The sequence below is a fragment of the Culex quinquefasciatus genome, chromosome 3, assembly GCF_015732765.1.
Source record: "Culex quinquefasciatus strain JHB chromosome 3, VPISU_Cqui_1.0_pri_paternal, whole genome shotgun sequence".
In the NCBI taxonomy this organism is placed as follows: domain Eukaryota; kingdom Metazoa; phylum Arthropoda; class Insecta; order Diptera; family Culicidae; genus Culex; species Culex quinquefasciatus.
Genome location: NC_051863.1, coordinates 6,268,688 through 6,289,247, shown reverse-complemented (window position 1 = coordinate 6,289,247; position 20,560 = coordinate 6,268,688). Strand labels below are relative to the sequence as shown.

At 33.4% G+C, this 20,560-nt stretch overlaps 1 protein-coding gene across 2 annotated transcripts in view; it reads left to right on the top strand.

Moving 5' to 3' along the window:
* LOC6047551 (hemicentin-2) overlaps positions 1–4,692 on the top strand; it is an 82,303-nt gene extending 77,611 nt beyond the window's left edge. For both annotated transcript variants that reach the window (XM_038262744.1, XM_038262745.1), the window contains 2 exons: positions 11–198; positions 4,382–4,692. In XM_038262744.1, coding sequence (XP_038118672.1) covers positions 11–198; positions 4,382–4,602 — 409 coding nt within the window. In that variant the 3' untranslated portion in view covers positions 4,603–4,692. The remainder of the gene's footprint in view (positions 1–10; positions 199–4,381) is intronic.
* Positions 4,693–20,560: the final 15,868 nt, after the last annotated feature.

The window sequence follows — 20,560 nt, the reverse complement described above, 5'->3', positions numbered from 1 at the left end:
GTTATCCAAGGTACCACGGCACATCGGTGGTCAACTTTGACTCGGCCCGCGGTGGCATCAGCTTGGAGACGGAGAAAACGGAAGCCGGGACGAGCAGCCGGCTGCTGCTGACCAAGGCCACCGTCAGCGATTCCGGCAATTACACGTGCGTCCCGGCGGGGGCCATTCCGGCCAGCGTCCAGGTGTACGTCATAAATGGTAAGAAAGAAGAAAAAAATCGCCGTAAAAAGCGATTTGGAGGAAAAATCAAAAAATGACAGGAAAATTACGGATAAAGTAGGTTAACGAAAACGCAGAGAATTGCTCTGTATTGCAAACTATATTACAGAAATGAGGGAATACACATAAGAAAAGGACTGAGAAAGGAATTTACAACTGCAATACTTCCAACTTACGTGAAATTTTCCAAGGATTCCGAATATGTTAAAATTGAGACCAAAAAGTGCTGTTATGGAAGCCTACAGGGCAAAAACTAACGTTGAAAAATGTTTGTTTTAGAAAAATCGAAAAACTATGAGAAAAACTGCGATTGGTCAAGAAATTAATACCTTATGCTTATAGACCATGAAATTACCTAACTTTTGACCTATACGAGTATGGGTGTTGGAGGCTGTTGCAAAAAGATTTTAAAGTTTTAAAAAATCAATTTTTAACAGTAATTTGCGAAAGCTATGAGAAAAAGTCAAACCAATCCTGGAAGTCTAAGGCACATATTGAAGTGCTTCAAAAGACCTTTCGAATGCAACTACTCAGAAAAAAAATGATGGTAATATTCATCAGGAAATGGTGACAGATTTTGTGGCAACAAAAAATGATTAATTTTACCTCTGAAAATGATAAATTTTCATCAGTTTTTGATGAATATTCATAAGGTTCACATTTTTACACATTTTTTCAGTAATATTACACAAAAAAGAGATAATACAACCAAATTTTCAACCTTTCAAAATTCAACTTTTATTCGGTGTAAGAATGCTGGAATTGATGAAGTTTTACGGAAATGCAAGCAATTTTAAGATTTTTCAAAGGTTTTTTGACCTCAATCTTCATCGTAGAGGGCTCATATTTGACATGAGTTCATCTTATGTATAGACAAACAAACGCTGAAAATTTCATCCAAATCGGAGAACCACGAAACGACCTCTAGAACAAACCGAGCAATATTTACAAATACTGCCACTTAAGTAATTTTTCTGAATTTTCCAAAAAAAAATTCAACTGATTGTACATTAAAGTATTACCGGGATACAAATTTGAGCATTTCAAATTGCATAATTTGTTAAGTAATACCAAAAATATACTGAATAGTTTAGAGATTTTTGAAAAAAATCCTTTTATCCAATTAAATTTTAGCGTTTATAGACTTAATCGATTAAATCAGAATGTAGAAAAGAGTTCACAGAATGTTTTCTCCAAATAAAATATCAGCATTAGTTCAACTCAACGCAATTTTACAAATAATAGCAATTTTTCCAACATGCTTGATTTAAATTTGTATGCCATTCAATTAATCGAATGTTTAGGTTTGAGTAGAAATCTTGACAGAGACTGCCAAGAATTATGGTTTTCAAGGGCATCTTCTCGTTTTCAGTTTTATTTTATCAAATAATTTGTAATAGTCCATTGTCAAATAACTTATAAAATCACACGATTCTTAAAAAACCCCTTTTCATCCAAATTTTGAAAAAGAGCGAAAGAGCCGTTCAAAAGAGCGGCTCTTTTTAATGAGCGAACGAAAATGAGCGGCTCCTAAAAAAGAGCGATTTTGCCCACCTCTACTAATAAATAAAGTAATTTTTTGACTGATTTCTAAAAGTACTCCAAAATTATGTTTTTTTTTTCATTAAATTGGCAACACTGCCGTACATTCGGTTTTCGGTGTTTGAGGCCACAAATATTTTTCAAAGTTTATAATTACATGAAATTTTTCACAAAACTACGTATTTATCCTGTATCTTAAAAATGCATTTTTTTTCTCGAAAAAACCTCAAATTTTGTGTTATCACAAAATGGGTTTCAAATGATTAGGATTTTTAAATACATTTCGAAAGCAATATTTTTTTTAAATGCTCAGAACTGTCACAAAACTACGTATTTTTGAAAAATACTCAAAATTCCAGTTTTTACAATATTTTTTTAAACATTTTGAAATCAAAAAACAAATTTTAATAATACTAAAAAAATTCTCAAAACAACGTATTTGAAAAAAAACTCGAAATTTCAATGTTGTTACAATTTAGGTATCAAATAACCGGATTTTTCATACATTTCAAAAGTAATAGCAAACAAATGGCAAAATACTCAAAAATTTCACAAAACTACGAATTTTGGGAAAAATACTAAAAATTTCAGGTTTTACAATATGTGTATCAAATAATTGATACCATTTTTTACAAAACAGAATTTTTGAGTATTTTTTCGAAAATACATAGCTTTGTGAAAATTTTGAATATTAAAAAAAATGTGTTATGACTTCGAAATGCATGAAAAAATTCCGATCATTTGATACCGTCAGTGGAGGTGACTATGGGTCAAAAAACGATTCACCTCTCGTAATTTCTTAATAACAAAAACAATTTGAATAACATTGAAAATCTTTTATCATAGAATTGTTCTTAGATATTTTACTAAGATTTTCCCAAAATATGGTGTCATTTGATGGACTCTACCTTTAATGGCAATCGTTTGAAAATTGATCCAATCTCACCCCTTTGAGGGGGTGACATTGGGTCAAATGATGCTCAAGTACAAAGATATAGTGAAAACAAGTCATCCAACAGTGTTTCTTGTTCGAGGGAATCGTATTGACATGCTAAAATGTTTGAAGTAGAGATTTTCAAACATCTTTTGATCAATTCCAACAAAAATTTTAAAAATTTGAGATTTTTTTGAGTGAAGTCATCTTAAGATGTTCCCTACACAAACCTTTTAACAGAATTTAGTATCATTGAAAAGTACCTGAGAAATGGTAAAATCCGTAAATAAATACTTTGACCCAATCTCAACCCCCAGACCCAATGTCACCCCCACTGACGGTACCCATATTGTAAAAAACTAAAATTTGGAGAATTTTTCAAAAATACGTAGTTTTGTGAAACTTGTGAGTATTTTCAAAAAATATGTACGGAAAATCCCAATCATTTTGTGAAAAGTGTTTTCAAAAATTTTTGATGACTTTCGAAATGTTTGAATTTTTTTCAATCATTTGATACCCATATTGTAAATAACTTAGATTTGAAGTGTTTTATTTTTGTTGAAAATACAAATTTTTTTTGTTTTGTTTTGAAATGTAAAAAAAAACCCGATCATGTGATACCCATATTGCAATAACAATAATTTTATTTTTTTTTCAAGAAATATTGCTTTTTACAATACTTTGTTTTGTAAAAAAAAATCATAAATTTATAAATGCAATGGATAGGTGACATCATTTCGATTTCAAAACACTATAATTTTTTTTAAAGTTTGGATGATTTTTCATAGGATTATAGCCAATGTCTCCCATATAGCCCAAATCCCATAAGCTCTGTGCTTCAGTTAAGCACTTTGCCGTGATAAACCGAGGCAGCTGAACGAATCAAAACCGGGGCAGTGCAAAACCGAGGCGTGCAAAACCGGGGCCTGACTGTATATGAAAAGTGACAGAAATGCACGGAGTTTTTTTGGTTTGTTTTTTTTTTTTTGATTGAAATTTATTTTTTGCAGTTCCGTCCTGAAACTACTTACTTTTCCTGTCATTTTTGAGCGACGAAATAGCCTACTTTTCTGTATCAAAAATAACTGAATTGAATAGCAACACTTTTCAAAATAAATGCTGAAAAGTTCTACTTTTCAGCACTGAAATGGGTGCTGAAAAGTTGAACTTTTCAGCACTTGTTTCGAAAAGTAACACTCTTAAACATTTTTTTGATTCAAACGATTTATTGACAAAATACATGAAAATTTGACGTAAAATTTCACTCAATGGGTGTTTTTCGGAATTGCAAAAAATGTTTTGTGGAACTCGTTGCAAAACTTGATTTTTTCAGCACTCTTCGTATTTATCCAACTCGGTGAACCTTGTTGGATAAATGTACGACTCGTGCTGAAAAAATCCTCTTTTTGCAACTTGTTGCATAAACTTCTATTTTGAAATCTGTGAAGGTCAAATGTAAGCCGCACAAAATGGCGTTCTTAACTCAATTTGGCCCAAAATCGACATACGACAAGTTAGCACGAGAGCGACGATGTATGGCAGCTGTTAAAATTTGTTTGGAAACTTGTATGGACGAACCAATGACACAAAATAGCATCATTGATCACATTTTTTGCCTTAATAATATCAAAATGCATAAATTGTTGATTTCAAAAATAAAAATTATTTATTCTTTCTCTAATCTAGGTGAACATCCGGCAGCGATGCAAACCAGCGGCCAGCGGTCAACCGGAAGTGAGCAACTGTTGCTGATGCTGCTGGTAACGTTGGCTCTGTTGCTCAACCAATCTCTGCCGGGTTACTCGACTTTGCCACAACGACGACGACGACCGGGCATCGAAATTCCGGCTAGAACAATGACAATGATGGTTAGTGAGCAGCAGCAGCAGTCTTTGTTCTGTAGGTGATCTTGTACATAATCAGTGAGGTTGACTCGAACACAGAAAGATGCTGTAAGTTTTAAGATGAATAAATTAATGTTTTAAAAATCGAACCCGGAAGTGTTATGAGAGTTGCCTTTGTGATGTGATTTGTGAAATGCCAAGGATGACGATGATGCCAGAAATCTTGACGCAAACTTCCGACGGCTTAGCATAACTCGTGATTATTGGAGCCGAAAAGTATGCACATATGCCGTCGTTCAATCGAAAATCAGAGAGGCCATCGATCAAAACTAGCTCGCCCGCAGTGACTTGCTTCTTCATGCTCCTCCCCCCACGCCAGTCCATTCCCATTAGGATCAATTTATTTTCAATTTTACGGTGAATAACAATCAATTTAGCGTACTTCCTCTCTATCTGTCCGGGGGAGAAATCTGGAGAGGAGGGGAAAGGGGGTCTCCTCCAAATACCGTCGCAGTCGAAGCGCAGGGGTATTTATCCTTCCAAACGTCCCCCGAGGAGCAGGCAGCTTTCGCCATGAATTCTTGATGTTGGCTGGCTCGACATTTGCCTCTTCTTCGCCACCACCAACCACACACATTTTCCGAAATATCCCGCTCAGACATCATTCGGACAATCCCGGTTCGCTGAAGGAGTGTGAGAAGAAGCAGCAGGAGTTTCCGCCTTTTCCGATCTCGTCACGAGTCCGGCCATGTGCTGATGCTGTTGAGGCACGTCGGACGACGTCCAGTCGCGCGAAGCAGCAAATCATATTCAAATCCTCTTTCCGACGAAGCATTTCAGATTTGTGTTCGCCCGCCTTCTAGAGGGAAAGGTGGTCACGATTAAAATTGGTCTTGGATTTTCCAAAAACTAGATTAAAACTTTAAGAACTTTTTTTAATGATTGGAACACTCTGTTATAAGGTGTAAGATTTGTCCCTGATCACGAAGCCAGTTTTATTTTTCGTTATCAAGTGATGGAGGGCGGTAAGGCCCTTCCCTATGACAAAAGTTAGTCTATAAAAAACTAAAAACTTACAACAATGCTTTTTAATTATCCTAGAATCTGTATCTTGAGAACGAAATTTCTGATTAATTTTGAAGTACAATTTGAGTAGAAATAGGTTCACTCTTCTCAAATTGTGCCCATTTTCATCTTTTAAAGGTAAAAAATGCAACGTTTGAGTAGAGTGTCCTGGGGTTACAAAAAAACCGGGAAACGGGGAATTTTCAACCAATTTCCTGGCTTACGTGTGATGAAAATAAGTATATTCCCCCTAATTCTTCATGCACAACCCTATTTGAAATATTCAAATACAAATTAAATTTTCATCCATTTTTATCATGGTATTTAAAAAACGTAAAAAACTCTAATTGATATGGCAGGAAGTAGTTAGGTAGTATTTTTTAAATAAAATAACAACTATTCTTTTAAAATGTTCAAATCATATGTAACAGTTAAATTTCATCTAGCAAGATCTATTTTCAGTTTTGAATATTCGTTTTGAATTTTCCAACCATATGATCACTCAATCTCAATCGGAAATTGAGTTGAATAAAATTATATTTAGTTTTTTAATTATTTTTCTGTCTTTTTCAAAAATTGGTTCAAAAAGTTAAGAAAATGTATACTTCTGCTTGAGTTCGGGAATTTCCGAAGTATTTAGAAATTTCCTGGGAAATAAGAAATATTTTTTCAGGGAGAATTCTGAGAATCGAAGAGAAATCAGAGAAACTGTTGTGTGAGTCTGCGTAAAACGACCGAAAAGAACAATAAGAATAAGTTGTGAAAAAATTCTCATTTTTTAATTTCTTTCAGAAGACAAAACAAAGACATCTTTTGAGCTGTGGCACCAGCTGGCCAACATTTATTTAGAAGTTTTGCTTATTTCTGAAAGAACATAATTTTTGAAGGACGGGAAAATAGTCGTTTTTAAAATATTTTTTGATGTCTATTTTAGATGTAGGGTATTTTAACCATTAGTGGACCCCCTAGTGGAGCCGAAGCACATTTTTCACAAATTTTCAATATTTTAAGCACTTTTTCATAACCCTTTGTACAAAACAATGAAATCTGAAGTCTTTTGAACAATTTTGACTATTTGTTTCATCAGTTATTTGTTTTTGAGCAGAAAAATAGCCATTGGAAAAAAAAAAGTTTTTTTGCCTTGTTATGGACCCCCTTTTCCTATAGTGGACCCGGGTCCATAATCCGATTGTGGACCCGGGTCCACTATAGGCAAACTGTTATTTTTATACCAAATTTAACCGATATTTGATGTTTTGATGCATGGTGTAGGTCTAATGATAGATATAATGAATAAAGGATGGATTTTGCTCACTTTTCATTATAAAAAAATATGTTTTGTTAACAAATTTGGCTTTAAACAACAAAAAATATCTAACATACCTTTAAAAACATTTATTTCCGAAAAAGATCAGAGAAAACGTTTCAAAAACCACTATAAACATAAAAATAATATAAAAAAGTAATCTTGATGCAAATTTTTCCATATTAATTACATAAATGGTTGACCGAAACTAAATAATAGATTTGTGTACAGTTGCTGATAAAATCACGCATGTTTATTTTAAAAAAATGTGTTTTTATTGATTTATTATTATAAAATATCATTTCAAACTGCATTTATGATGCTTCAATTAAGTACAATCAACTATAGTTTTGATTAATTATAAATTTTTACGGCTTCAGCATTTTTGGTACTTTTAACATGAAAAGAGCTATATTTATACTCATAATTGAAAAAATATGCGTTTAGGTTGATAACAACAAGCATTTATTGTATGTTTTAGAGAAACTTTTGCTTGAATACACAGTTTTCTTCATTTTTGAAGGTTAAATTAACAGGGGTCCACTTTAGGAAAAGTTTGGATTTCGTTGTCCTATATTGGACCCCCCCTAATTTTTGCTCGAAAATGGCAGTTCTTCGCTTTATTTTAGTAAAGATCCTTAAACTTACATTATTTCGACTTGCTGAAGTTAAATAATCAGTCAAAAAATGATTGGATGATTAATTCAATCATAAAATATAAATGCAGTTTTGTTGTGAAAATGCTAGTGGCCATGGCTGATTTCAGATGTCGAACTAAAAACACTTATTTTGGTGAAAAGGACAATTCAATGTCAGTCAACATTGTTTTAAATGATGCAGAACATGCCAAATAAAAGATTTGTAGAAAACAACACGCTTGAAATTGTGATTTTATTGAATTTTTCATCAAAAACCCTTCAGAGGGTCCACTATAGGAAAGGGGTCAACTAATGGATAACGTACCCTATTTTAATTCAAAACATACCGTTTTATGTCATTTCCACATGAAATGGATTTTTCAAACATTTAGAATGTAATTATTTTTTTGAAAATACAAAAAAAAAATCACAAAACTATGTATTTTTGAAAAAAATACTCAAAATTTTGGTTTTTTACAATGTGGGTATCGAACGATCGGGACTTTTTCATATATTTCAAAAGTTGCAATAACTTTTTTTGAAAATATTAAAAGTTTTCATAAAACTGCGTATTTTTGAAAAAAATAATCGAAGTTTCAGTTTTTTTAAATGAGTATCATGATCGGGATTTTTTCATACATTTTGAATATACAGTGGACTGTCTCGTTGTCGATATTGAAGGGACCGTCGGGAAATTAAAGAACGAAAAATCAAAGCAATCTACTTGAAGGGACTGAAAATTTTATTGACAGCTGGAGCAATATTGATATCGAGAAGATATCAGAAAGTTCAGTCAATTTTTTTACAAAACTACGTATTTTTGAAAAAAATGCTCCAAATTTCAGTTTTCGCAAAATGGGTATCAAATGATCGAGATATTCAAATAAAAAAGCTATAGCTTTTTTTAACTCAAAATTTTCACAAAAAAACGTGATTTCTAAAAAATACTAAAATTTTTAAAGTTAACAATTTATTACAATCAAAATTTTCAAATCATTTGTTACCCAACTGAAATATTGAGCAATTTTTTTTGAAAATACGTAGTTTTGTGAAAATTTTGATTATGTTCAAAAAATGTTGTAATTAAAATCGAAATGTAGAAAAATCCCAATCATTTGCTACCAATATTGCAAAAAAAAAACTGAAATTTTGAGTATTTTTTCGAAAATATGTCTGTAGTTTTGTGAAAAATTTCAGTATTTAAAAAAAATGTATGGCTCTCGAAATGTATGACAAAAACACGATCATTTGATACCCATATTGCAATAACAAATATTTTGAGGTTTTTTTAGAGTAAAAAATGCAATTTTAAGCAACATTCCAAAGTAGTGTTTTCGTTTCAACTGTTATTAAGCAGTGAAGAAATATTTAAAGTTAATGCAAAACTGAACTGAATATTGACTGAATAAGAACTGTAGGCTTTCCTTAACATTGTTAAAATGCCATAGTTTTACTTAAATAATTATTGATTTTGGTACCTTTTTGAAACATGCCTCCAAATTTGAAAATATCTTTGAAGAAGAGAAAAGTCTACTTTTTTTAAATACCTGGAATTTTAATTTCTGAGCTGTGACTGCTAGTTTTTTTAAAGGTAAATTTGAGGTCCCCAACATAGTAGTCGCGTTATCAATTTCAAATGTTGGATTTTTTTTCTTCAATTTTTGATTTTCACTTTCTGAATTTGTAAATCGAAATAGCATTGGTAGAATTGAATTTGAAAATGGCTTTATGTTTGTCTTTTATGTATGGAATTTAACTCTTCGTTTGCCGCTGATCGGACTTTGAATATTTTGCCTCAATATTTATAAGTATCAAAATTCCCGGGAGTCTCGACCAATTTTCCCGGGAGTCGAGAGGCTCCAAAATGGCCAATTTCCCGTCACTCTCTAGATAGTAACTTATCATAAATGTAGTAAGAATGGCAAAAATTATTTAATTTTTTCTGAACGGGACATCCGATTGGTGTCAAAATAGCTTCAGAAGTACGATTGTGGTCTGGGTTGTGAAATAGAGAATAAATTTGAGATAAAATGGCATGGGAATAATTTTGAAAAGGGGTGAAAAATTGGTTTTTACCTTTTTTTAGGAATTAATCCTCTTTTAGTAAATAATTCCAACAGGTGTCAAGTTTTACATTACCAATACTTAACATTTAAATTTCGATACAATCAGTTGAATGCATATTTTGAGTCTCCAAAAAATCAGAAAAATCAAAACTGGTTCTGGTTCAGCACCTTCCAAATGCGACAAAGAGAGCAAGAGGCTCTGAGTAACCCCCTACCACAACATTGAGCTTTTTTTACCACACACGGACATCACGCGATCAAAAAGTCAGATATTGGAGACAGACCAGTTCTGTCCTTGTCAATCGTTCGACAATGATTTTTCCAATGACTATTTCTTGAGAAATGTTCCGATTACGAAGATCAGGGTAGGTAAACCATCACCATCGCACTATCATTGATGCATATTTCGGTGCGTTCCTCGTCTCTTAAAATTTCTCTTCTCTTTCGCAGCCGAGTGATGGTCGGCTTGCTATCGCGAATATCGAGGGCCCATCACATTGATGAGAAATACCCTATCGCTGGCTCCGATGGAACTATCGTTCCAACCGGAGAGACACGCACACGAATTTGCTGTATACATACACTGGAGCTCACGCACACAAATGAACTCATTTCTACAGGGCTTACGGGCGAGAGAATTTCACGATTGCTCTTTCTCTTGCTTTTTGAGCGAGGGGACTGGCTGTGTGAGAGATTTTTTTTCCGTCTTACGCATCGGTTTGTTCGTTGCTCGCTATTTCATCGGCGTCGTTTTCGCTTCGCTCTCTTGATGCAGTTTTGGGAGAACGCCAAAAATTTGATGATTTGAGCGAGGGACGATACCTAAAAGCCCTCGCCATCGGCGAGGAAACGAGAAAATACCAACCCTGACGAAGATAAAGCTTTAGTCATAGCCAAAAGCAAATTCTATAACATTCTTCAATAAGAAAGGGAAAAATAGGATAAGAACATTACGAGAGCAAATTTGATTAAGCTTTCAAGAAACACACTTTGAAAATTGTTAGATCACATTGTCAATAGTTTTCAAACATTTTATTTAAAAAAAACCCCATAACTGTAACTATTTTCATTTAAAACGTATTCTTCAAAAAAAAACAAAAAAAAAATAGAAATAGCGAAATAATTTGAAAAAAAATAATAACAAGTTTTGCCCAACCTTGATCAGAGCCAGAAGACAAAAACTAAAACAGAAAGTATTAGCCTCATCAACATCAAGCCCCATTTCATTAGAGAGCCTATATGGAGAGGCGAAATGTCACTCTCAGGGTTCCAATCGAACTGTCAAATCGGGGTTCCAATCGAGCAACAAGACTATGCAAGAACAAGGTTGGAATCAATTTAAAATAATTTTGGGCAATAAACGAGATTTATAACAATCACAAACATTGTAAAACTGTTGTTTATAATAACCTGGTAGTTTTTGTAATGTTTGTGCTTGTTCGGTGCAAGAAACGCGCCAGCACCAAAGAAAAACCACAAGTTTTTCAACCTTAAATTTGCATGACTTTGGGTGTTTGAAATTTCTCCCAGAACATTTCATTTCCCTATATAGGTCCCTACATTTCATTTAAATTTGAATGGTTGTTTGCTCATTAATTTAGCAAACACATTTTCTGAATATTTTGTAACCGCCAGCTTGGTTTTAAAAAATCTAAATCTCTTTAGAATAGTTTTAAATTGACTTCGAAATTAGGAGTTAAACTGAGGCTCGACAAACAAAAATAAGAAATCGATTTTTTTATTCGATTATCCCGTGCAGACGGAAATAACATTTTTTGATATTTGAAAATACTAGGCCAATAACAAATTATGTTATTTATATCATGATTTGTTATTCGTCGCTATGTTTTTTTTTGTTATTGGATTGTTACTGTAATAATAGACTAATAACATTTTTAGTTATTCTTTGAACAAATCTTTGTCATTATTTTTTGTTATTTTAACAACTAATCCGATCATCCCAAGAACAGTTGGCCGTATTCTTCCATAACAAAAAATGTTATTCCAAAGCTTTTTTTGGCTTTCAACCAATATCAGACCAATAGCAAATTTTGTTGTGATACCATAAACAGTTATAAAACTCTTATGCTAAAATGATTTTTTCAAAAAGGTTCCATAACACTTTTTGTTATTTTAACAGTTTTTTTTATTAAAATGACATGAATTTTATTATTACCGCATGCCCGGGATCCTAAGTGATTTTTTTGAAGAATTTCAGATAATCGAAGCTAAACTGTTTTTGAATCTCGTTGTTATCTGAAAATTTCTTCGACTTTTTAAAGCGTTATGTTCCAATTTTCCCGCGCCCACTTCCTTACCATTCTAACAGAGAGTGCCGTAGTACGGAGGGCAGGCGGTTTTTCCCCCGGGGGACTAATTTTCCGTTCGTTCGTCTTGGCTTGGCTGTTCGCAGTCTCTCCGTCCGGCTCACCACACACCATCGCTGTTCCTCAAACGTGTCTGAAAGGCTTATCGGATTCCCCCGCCCTGGCTGCTGCCCTGGAAATAGTTGGCGAATCTTTGAGTCGCGTCGTCACTCACTCACTCGCCGGAAGCTCGCGTTGTAGCGGGAAAGGCTGAGACTTTGGAAATGGACCCTCGGGAGGGGATTTTTGTCTGTTTGTGAAGTTGGTAATCAATTTGAAGAAGGTTTTGGCTGAGAGTCGATGTAAAATTATGTGAGAACTGGTTGATTTTTGGTTTGTGTTTTTCGTTTTTATTTTTTTTTTGTATTCATTTTATTTGCAGAACAATTTGAAAACATCAATCAAGATTTATGATAAGTTGAGGGTCAAATTACAAAATAAATTGCAAAGTTCAATGATTTTTTAATTCTAAAAGTCAAAAGTTTAATATTATGCAACTTAAAAAATAAAGGTTTACCGAGAAATGTTAAAGTCTTTCAGCAATTCCTTAAAAATTCCAAACCAGGAAAAATGTTACGCCCCGACTGCGTTTGAAATTCTTAAAAAAAAAAGAAAAAATATTCACGTGGAGCTCCCAGCAAGACGTAAGAATGTCCAAGAGAATGTCTGTTCCAGGACGAATCTGGTGCTTCCACAGCTGCAGACAATTTAATATGGTGTCAGATGTACACCCTTCGTTTGCGAGGGAAAAACGATTGTCGTCCAGTGGAAAATGTCCTCCCTCAGCAGTAAGTAGATCTGTCAGAAGTTTTACTTTATTAAACAAAATTATCCGTTTACACTTCTTTCAATTCACAATGTCCAATTTTCGGGAATTTTTGTTTGTTCTAGTTTTCGTTAATAATTAAAATTGCACTTCTTAGTTATTACAGATTTAAAAAGTATACAAAATGTGCCTTCTAATAACATTTTCCACGATTTTTTTTAATCCGGTTGAAACTTTTGTGGTGCCTTCGGTATGCCCAAAGAAGCCATTTTGCATCATTAGTTTGTTCATATAATTAACATTACAAATTTGGCAGCTGTCCATACAAAAATGATTTATGAAAATTCAAAAATCTGTATCTTTTGAAAGAATTTATGATCGATTTGGTGTCTTCGGTAAAGTTGTAGGTATTTTTTATATTGTTTTATATGTTTTAGAGGACGTAAAATGCCAACTTTTAAGAAATTTCCGTGGTGTGCAAAAAATCTTTGACCGAGTTATGATTTTTTGAAACAATACTGATTTTTTAAAAAAAAATCGTAATATTGATCGCAAAATTTTTTCAACTTCATTAAAAAAAAATTCAACTTCATTTTTCGATGTAAAATCAAATTTGCAATCAAAAAGTATTGAAGTCAAATTTGTATAAAGTTAACCGTTTTCAAGTTACATCCATAATTAGGTGACTTTTTTGAAAATAGTCGCGGATTATCATTCAGACCTTTAGTAGCTGAGATATTGCCGTGCAGAGGTTTGAAAACAGGAAATTTGATGTTTTCTTAGTCTCACTCAAACAACCCACAATTTTGTAATGTCGATATCTCAGCAACTATTGGTCCGATTTACAATGTTAAAATATGAAACATTCGTAAAATTTTCCGATCTTTTCGAAAACATATGAAATAATAGTCTTGATTTTGAATTTGAAAATATTGTTTTCGAAAAGATCGGAAAATTTCACGAATATTTCATATTTTAACATTGTAACCCGGGCAGACGGTAAAAACAAAATTAATAATATTTCAATAGCAAATCCTGTTAAAATAACAAAAAGCGTAATTATTTTATCCTGAAGTTCAACTTCAAGAAGAAAAAATAATAACAGATTCTGATAAAATATCAAAATTTGGTATTAAAGTGATATAATATTGAAAATGTTTAATAACACGCTAATAAGAGGAAATGTTAAACATTTCAAAAACTCTCCCAATAACAAAATTTGTTATTCGTTCGGTATACTGACTAAGAAACCCGAACAGACGGTAATAACTAAATTCATGCCATTTCAATAACATATACTGTTAAAATAACAGAAAGTGTTATGAATGCTTCTTGAAAAATCAATTTTTGCATAAGAGTTGAATAACAGATAATGTTATCATAACAAAATTTGTTATTGGTCTGATATTAATTGAAAGCCAAAACAACTTTGGAATAACATTTTTTTTATGGAAGAATAACTCCAACTGTTATTGGAATGATCGGATTAGTTAAAATAACAAAAAATTATAACAAAAATTTGTTCGAAGAATAACTAAAAATTTTATTAGTTTGTTATTACAATAACAATCCGATAACAAAAAAATCATAACGTCGAATAACAAATCTTATTATAAATAACATAAAATGTTATTGGTCTGGTATTTTCGAATATCAAAAAATGTTATTTCCAAGTTATTTCCGTCTGTTTGGATAAGAAAACATCAAATTTCCTGTTTTTAAACCTTTCCATGGCAATTTCTTAGCAACTAAGGGTCGTATCAACAAAGTTCAAAAAAGCAAATTATAGAGAATTTTTTCAGCTTTACAAAATTTTTTTTTTCAAAATTGGGCAAACATGTGCACATATTTGAAAAAATAAAAAATTGTCATTATTTTCAAAAACGTCATCTAAAAATGGATTTATCTTGAAAACGATGTACTTTATCACAATTTGACTAAAGTACTTTTTGGTTGCAAATTTGATTTTGCGTTTTTGCGAAAAGTATTTGGATTTTTTGAAAAAAATCAGTGTTGATTAAAAAAATCATAACTCGAGCATAGATTTTTTGCACAACCCGAAAATTTCTGATAAGTTGGCATTTGATGTCCTCTAAAACATATCAGAAAATAAAAAAAAACATTAAAAAAATGTTTTTTGCAAAACAAGTTTTAATATAAAAAGTTAATTATAAATTACTTAATTTTTTTCCCGTGTATCATTTTTTTTCCAGTGTAGTCCGTATCCACACCTACAACTTTTCCGAAGACACTAAGTCGATCAAAAAATTCCATCTAAAGATTCAGAATTTTGAACTTTCATACATCATTTTTGTATAGACAGCTGCCAAATTTATATGGAAAATTATATGGTCAAACTAATGATGCGCAAAATAGCTTCTTTGGGCATACCGAAGGCACCAAAAAAGTTTCAGTCGGATTAAAAAATACAAACAATCGAATGATCGAAATCTGAGAGAACTGCTCAGTTACGTAAAACAAATTGACAAAGTCTTTAAATCTAATTCTGTAAGTTTTGATTAAACATATTTTATTTGAGAATTTTATTTTTTATTAACAAGATTTCAAAACCCTCCCAATCAGCTCCGGAGCGATTCGGTGGATCCTAATATTGACAGATTTTCTCCTCAATTTAACATCGATTTCGCCAGAATCACATTCTGAAATCAATTTGAGCCGTTCGGCTGTACCGAATCAACCCATTTCCGTCAACGACCGACGACGACGACGTCTTGGAAGATTCCGCAGGGCACATGTTTACGTTCCATTACCCCCATCACACACACGAGTACCTACACCTACATGCAAATATCGACACCTGGCTCTCTCTCTCTCTCTCTCTCTCTTGAGGAGGCAGCAGCAACGCCAGTCAACATGACGTGCTGAATTTATAAATATTGACAAATTTGAATTGCGGATGGCATGGCACTCGCATTGTTCGGGACGCGTCACACAGAACGGCACCCAAGCCCTGATTGAGGTGGCATTTTCCCTCTGTCAGGAGGCTTCAGGGAAAACTGTTGTTAGAGGTATTCGCATGCAAATTGTTCGATTTTCTCGTTTGTTCGTTCTACGACAATGGTCAAATAGCTGGCAGGTTTCTTGGAAAATTGTCTACCTTGTCCTTGTCATTTGTTGGATGTGGGTTCTATTGCTTTGAAGGATGTTAATATTATAGTAAGTTCTGACAAGGAAGCAATAATGTCAATAGACTGGCCTAAGTAATTGAAGTCAATAACTTGACCAATGGTCATCATAACACCACCACATTTTTATTTTCCGATCAATTTTCCTCAATTTTTTTGTTTAATTCATATCAGTAAATTTTGAAAAGCATACTCATTGAAAATCTCGGTTGCGTCAAAATGAACAACCTTTTTCTTTCTTGCTCACCACAAGTGCCGCACCAAACTGATAGTATTGTGGTTAACCCACAAGAGTTGTAAAGTGGCCCACGATACCACCATTTTGTGTTCTCCGCATCGAGCTAATAAGCTGCGCGATGAATCGACGGAACGTGACTCACATTAATTAAAAATTCGAAAAGTGGGACAGCAGAGTGAAGCTTTTGTTTTTTCTCTTTTTCAGATATTTGCGGTTAATGTAGAGGTGAAAGAAAATAACATTTTCCAATTTGTGCGTTTTTACAACTTCAGGGAATATACAACTTGAGGAAAATAATTGTCTTAAACATTTTACACCATAAAAAAAAACAGGCGCTGATGATTATGCTACAGGCATGGCCAACATGACAAAGAACTTTATTATATTTTAAATCTGATTGCTGTTCACCCATAATGATCTTTTGACAAAATAGTCATTTAAAACAAAAGCGAAAAATTTGCGGTTTATCGAGTTATAGAAATAGTGACCTGATTTTTTTAAAGATCAAAAAATTTACTATAAAATTGTCTAAGAGGCATTGAAGATTGGACCACTTTTGCTGAGATACAGTGGCTTTAAGAAGAAGACATAGGAAAATTGGAGTTTTAAGTCAGGAGTGACCAAAGCTTGGCCTGCGGACCCATTTTGAATGCTCATGTAAAATGGCCAGAAAAGTTATTAAATAATTCTTAAAATTAAGGTTCAGTGAACATTTTTAGTTTAAGTCAATGTGAAACTAATGATTTAGCCATACTGAATATACGAAACAGATATTTTGCTGAAAAATCCAGCTTATTGACACAATTTTACACGTGTAAATGTGATAAAAAACAGTAAATTTCGTCGAAAACATCATCAAAAATTTTTGGAAATGAGTTATGAAGTGTATTACTTTACTTAATGAGACAGCAAACCCGAGCAGGGGTAAATAACACGGGAATACCAAATTTTGGTATTACTTGGGCAAATAACAGGGACCAAAATGTACCCTTGGTTGCCCAGTAATAGATGGTAAAATACCATGAAATCATACCAAAGTCTTGTATGTGGAAGGGCACAACAATACCAAACCATGTTATTCCAAGGGTAAAATAATACTTCAAAATAAAACCATTTCAATACCAAGTTGAGGTCTTCTGGATTTTTGAACATTGCTTGAATACCAAAACTTGGTATTGCCATGGTTTTAATTTTAGGTATTCCCGCGCCCTTGGAAAATCATATTTTGGTATTCCTGTGGTCTTCCACAAACATGATATTGGTTTGATTTCATGGTATTTTATCATCTATTACTGGGCAACCAAGAGCACATTTTGGTCGCTGGTATTTGCACAAGAAATACCAAAATTTGGTATTTTCATACCATTTTTAGTGCAACAGTTGCAGTTAGTGAAAAAACGGAAATGATCCATATGCAACAGCCAAATCTACTCACCTGATGATTCCATGTTGTTATTAGTGATATTCTTCACCACACCGAATGCATTTGTCATTGATGAACGGCCTGTGCTTGAAGTTCTTGAAGCTTCTGAAAAATAACAAGATTGAAAAATAAGTGTTATAAAAATGAAACTGGATTGAAATTCACCAAAATTCAATAATCTTTCGATTGACTCGTTTTTCAAAGTATTTGGTTATCCCGACTTAGAGAAATTTCAACAATTTAAAAATCTTAATGGGTATATCAAAAAATGTTAAAACCAGCTTAAACATTTTTTTTAAGTCATTTTAGCGCAAAATTTATTATCTTGTCCAAAATGGTAAAAAAAATCCCATAGTTTCAGAGAAAATTGATGAAACCTTTCAATACCAAAATAATACCAAAATGTGCCATCCTGACTTAGAAAATTTTCCACAATTTCAAGTTATTTCTGTAGGGGGTATATCAAAAATGTTTAAAATCAAGTTTGAAATTTCCGGTTTTCAATGAAAGCATTCGCTTTGAGACATCATTTTAGTGCAAAATTAATTAATTTGTCAAAATTGGTCAAAATTTTCCCATAGTTTCAGAGGAATTTGATAAAATACAGTAATACCAAAAGAATACCAAAATATGGTGTTCGACCATTGACAAATTCTGCAATTTTGCAATATCAAAAGAATACCTTAAATTGGTATGATACCACATTCTGCTCTTGCATAATCCTCAAGACAAATTTTGAAGGGTCCAGGAATACCCAAATTTGGTATTGATACCAGAGAAAGGTATTATTACGCATTTCCCTTGTTATTTACCCATGCTCGGGAAATTAAAGATATTTCATATTAATTGATGAGTCATGACACTTTTATAAGCTGGGCTCCAAACTTTTTTTTGCATTATGGATTATGACATTTTGGTTACGAATTGAGTACGTAACATCTGATTCAGGATGATCAAAATTAATTAAAGTGCTATTGAAATTGGAGGAATAATTCTGGAGTTTTTTTTTTATGAAAAGTAAAAAACACCAAAAAAGGGTTTTATCCCTTATTCCCGAATCCCATATCCTCGAAAATCATTTCCCCGAAAATTCCACATTCCCGAAAATCATTTCCCCGAAAGTGCCATTTCCCCGAAAATCATTTTCCCGAAATTTCCATATCCCCGAAAATCATTTTCCCGAAATTTCCACATCCCCGAAAATCATTTTCCCGAAAATTCCATATCCCCGAATGTCATTTACCTGAATGGCCATTTTACCGAATTGTCGTTTTCCCGATTTTACATATACCCGAATGGTTATTTCACCGAAAATTGCATTTTCCCGAATGTTGTTGTTTTTTAGGGATATTTTTACAAAAGTATTTTAAATTCTCCTACGTGTGTTTTTAAATATGAAAAAAATAAATAAAAAACAAATAACCGTAGAAGGCCATTCATAAACCACGCGGAAACTTCAAGAAAGCGGGGTTTTGAGATCATCAACGTTTAATAAAAAAGATTTCTTTGTATGGGCAATTTTCAGCTAAGCACATTTCCAAAACGGTATCCACGTGGTAAGGATTGCACAGCAACGATATCTTTAAGCGACGACTCGAAACGCAGGAATCAGTTTTTTTCTAGATTTTGTTCAACTTTTTTGTTAAATCTAAATAGTTGATTATTGAATTACAAAATGCATTTTTTAAATATTTCATATTATATTTCATATATTATTTTGGGTTTAAAATTACTAAATCACTTTAAAGTAGTTTAGGGGTTATTACCCGAGTCTGGACTGTATTTTGATTTTCAACTAAATGCAAAAAAAGCAAAATGATCAATGTATCAAATCGACGCTGTCGTGCTATCTTGTCATTTGTCCCTTTTTGACGTTTCGAGAAAAAAAGCGTGTTAGTGCTTGACCTTTAATAAACGAAAAATAGAGCACGCTATGTAAACAATAACAAACACTTTTAATTTGGTTGACCATTATGTGAATTGTCCTGAAAGTTGTTTGAATTTGGTTGCTGAGGTCTCGAGTTATAATTACAAACGTTCACGGTAGTCGGACATGTACGTGTGTCAAATGCATTCTAATCTGAAACCTCTTTGGCCAGTTGTCGCACTTACAGCAATTTTCAGAGTGTGTCAAGTTAGCACGAGACGACATTTTTCGTTTTTTATTGAATATCTCAGAATTGAAATCGAATTTTGGGTATCTATGTAGGTCAAAAGATGAGGCATTGTGAGCTGCACAAAATGGCTTTCTTAATTCAATTTGGCCCAAAATCGACGTACGACAAGTTAGCTCGACTGCGACGAAATGAGAAAAATAGGCAAATGTATTAAGCGGCACGCAGCTATTTAGATTTGTTCATTAGAAATATGTACCTGCTCAAGATGTTCTCTTTCTCTACATCATTTGTCAAAGTCGGAGTTTTTGTTGGATTGGGCGAAGTCAGTTCTTTTTGAAAGGCAGTTGGAGTAACAAAATCTCAGAGTCCGGAATTCGAATCCTTTAACTTCACAGACTTGGAAAATATTCAAAATTTATTCATTTTTTCGGAAAAAAAATCTCGGAATTTTTTGAACGTTCAATTGTGAACATGATACTAGATTGATCGCCACTTCCCCGAACCCGGTCAGGCGGGTATTCCCGTTGTCCAGAACCGCGCGCGCGGTTCTGGGCAACGGGCATACCCGCCTGATCGGGTTCGGGGAAGTGGCGTTCGGGGAAATGGTCTTTCGAGGATATGGTCATTCGGGAAAATGATTTTCGGGGATGTGGAAAATTAGGGGAAGTGGCCATTCGGGAAAATGGTTTTTAGGGGAAGTCGCCATTCGGGGATGCGGCCATTCGGGGAAAAGGATTGTTCGGGGAAATGATTTTCGGGTAAATGGCATTTCGGGAAAGTGTCTTTTCGGAGATGTGGCATTCGGGGAAATGTCTTTTCGGGAATGTGGGTTCCGGGGAAATGTCATAGATTCCCAAAAAAGCAAAAACTGAAAATTCGATTTATTGGAC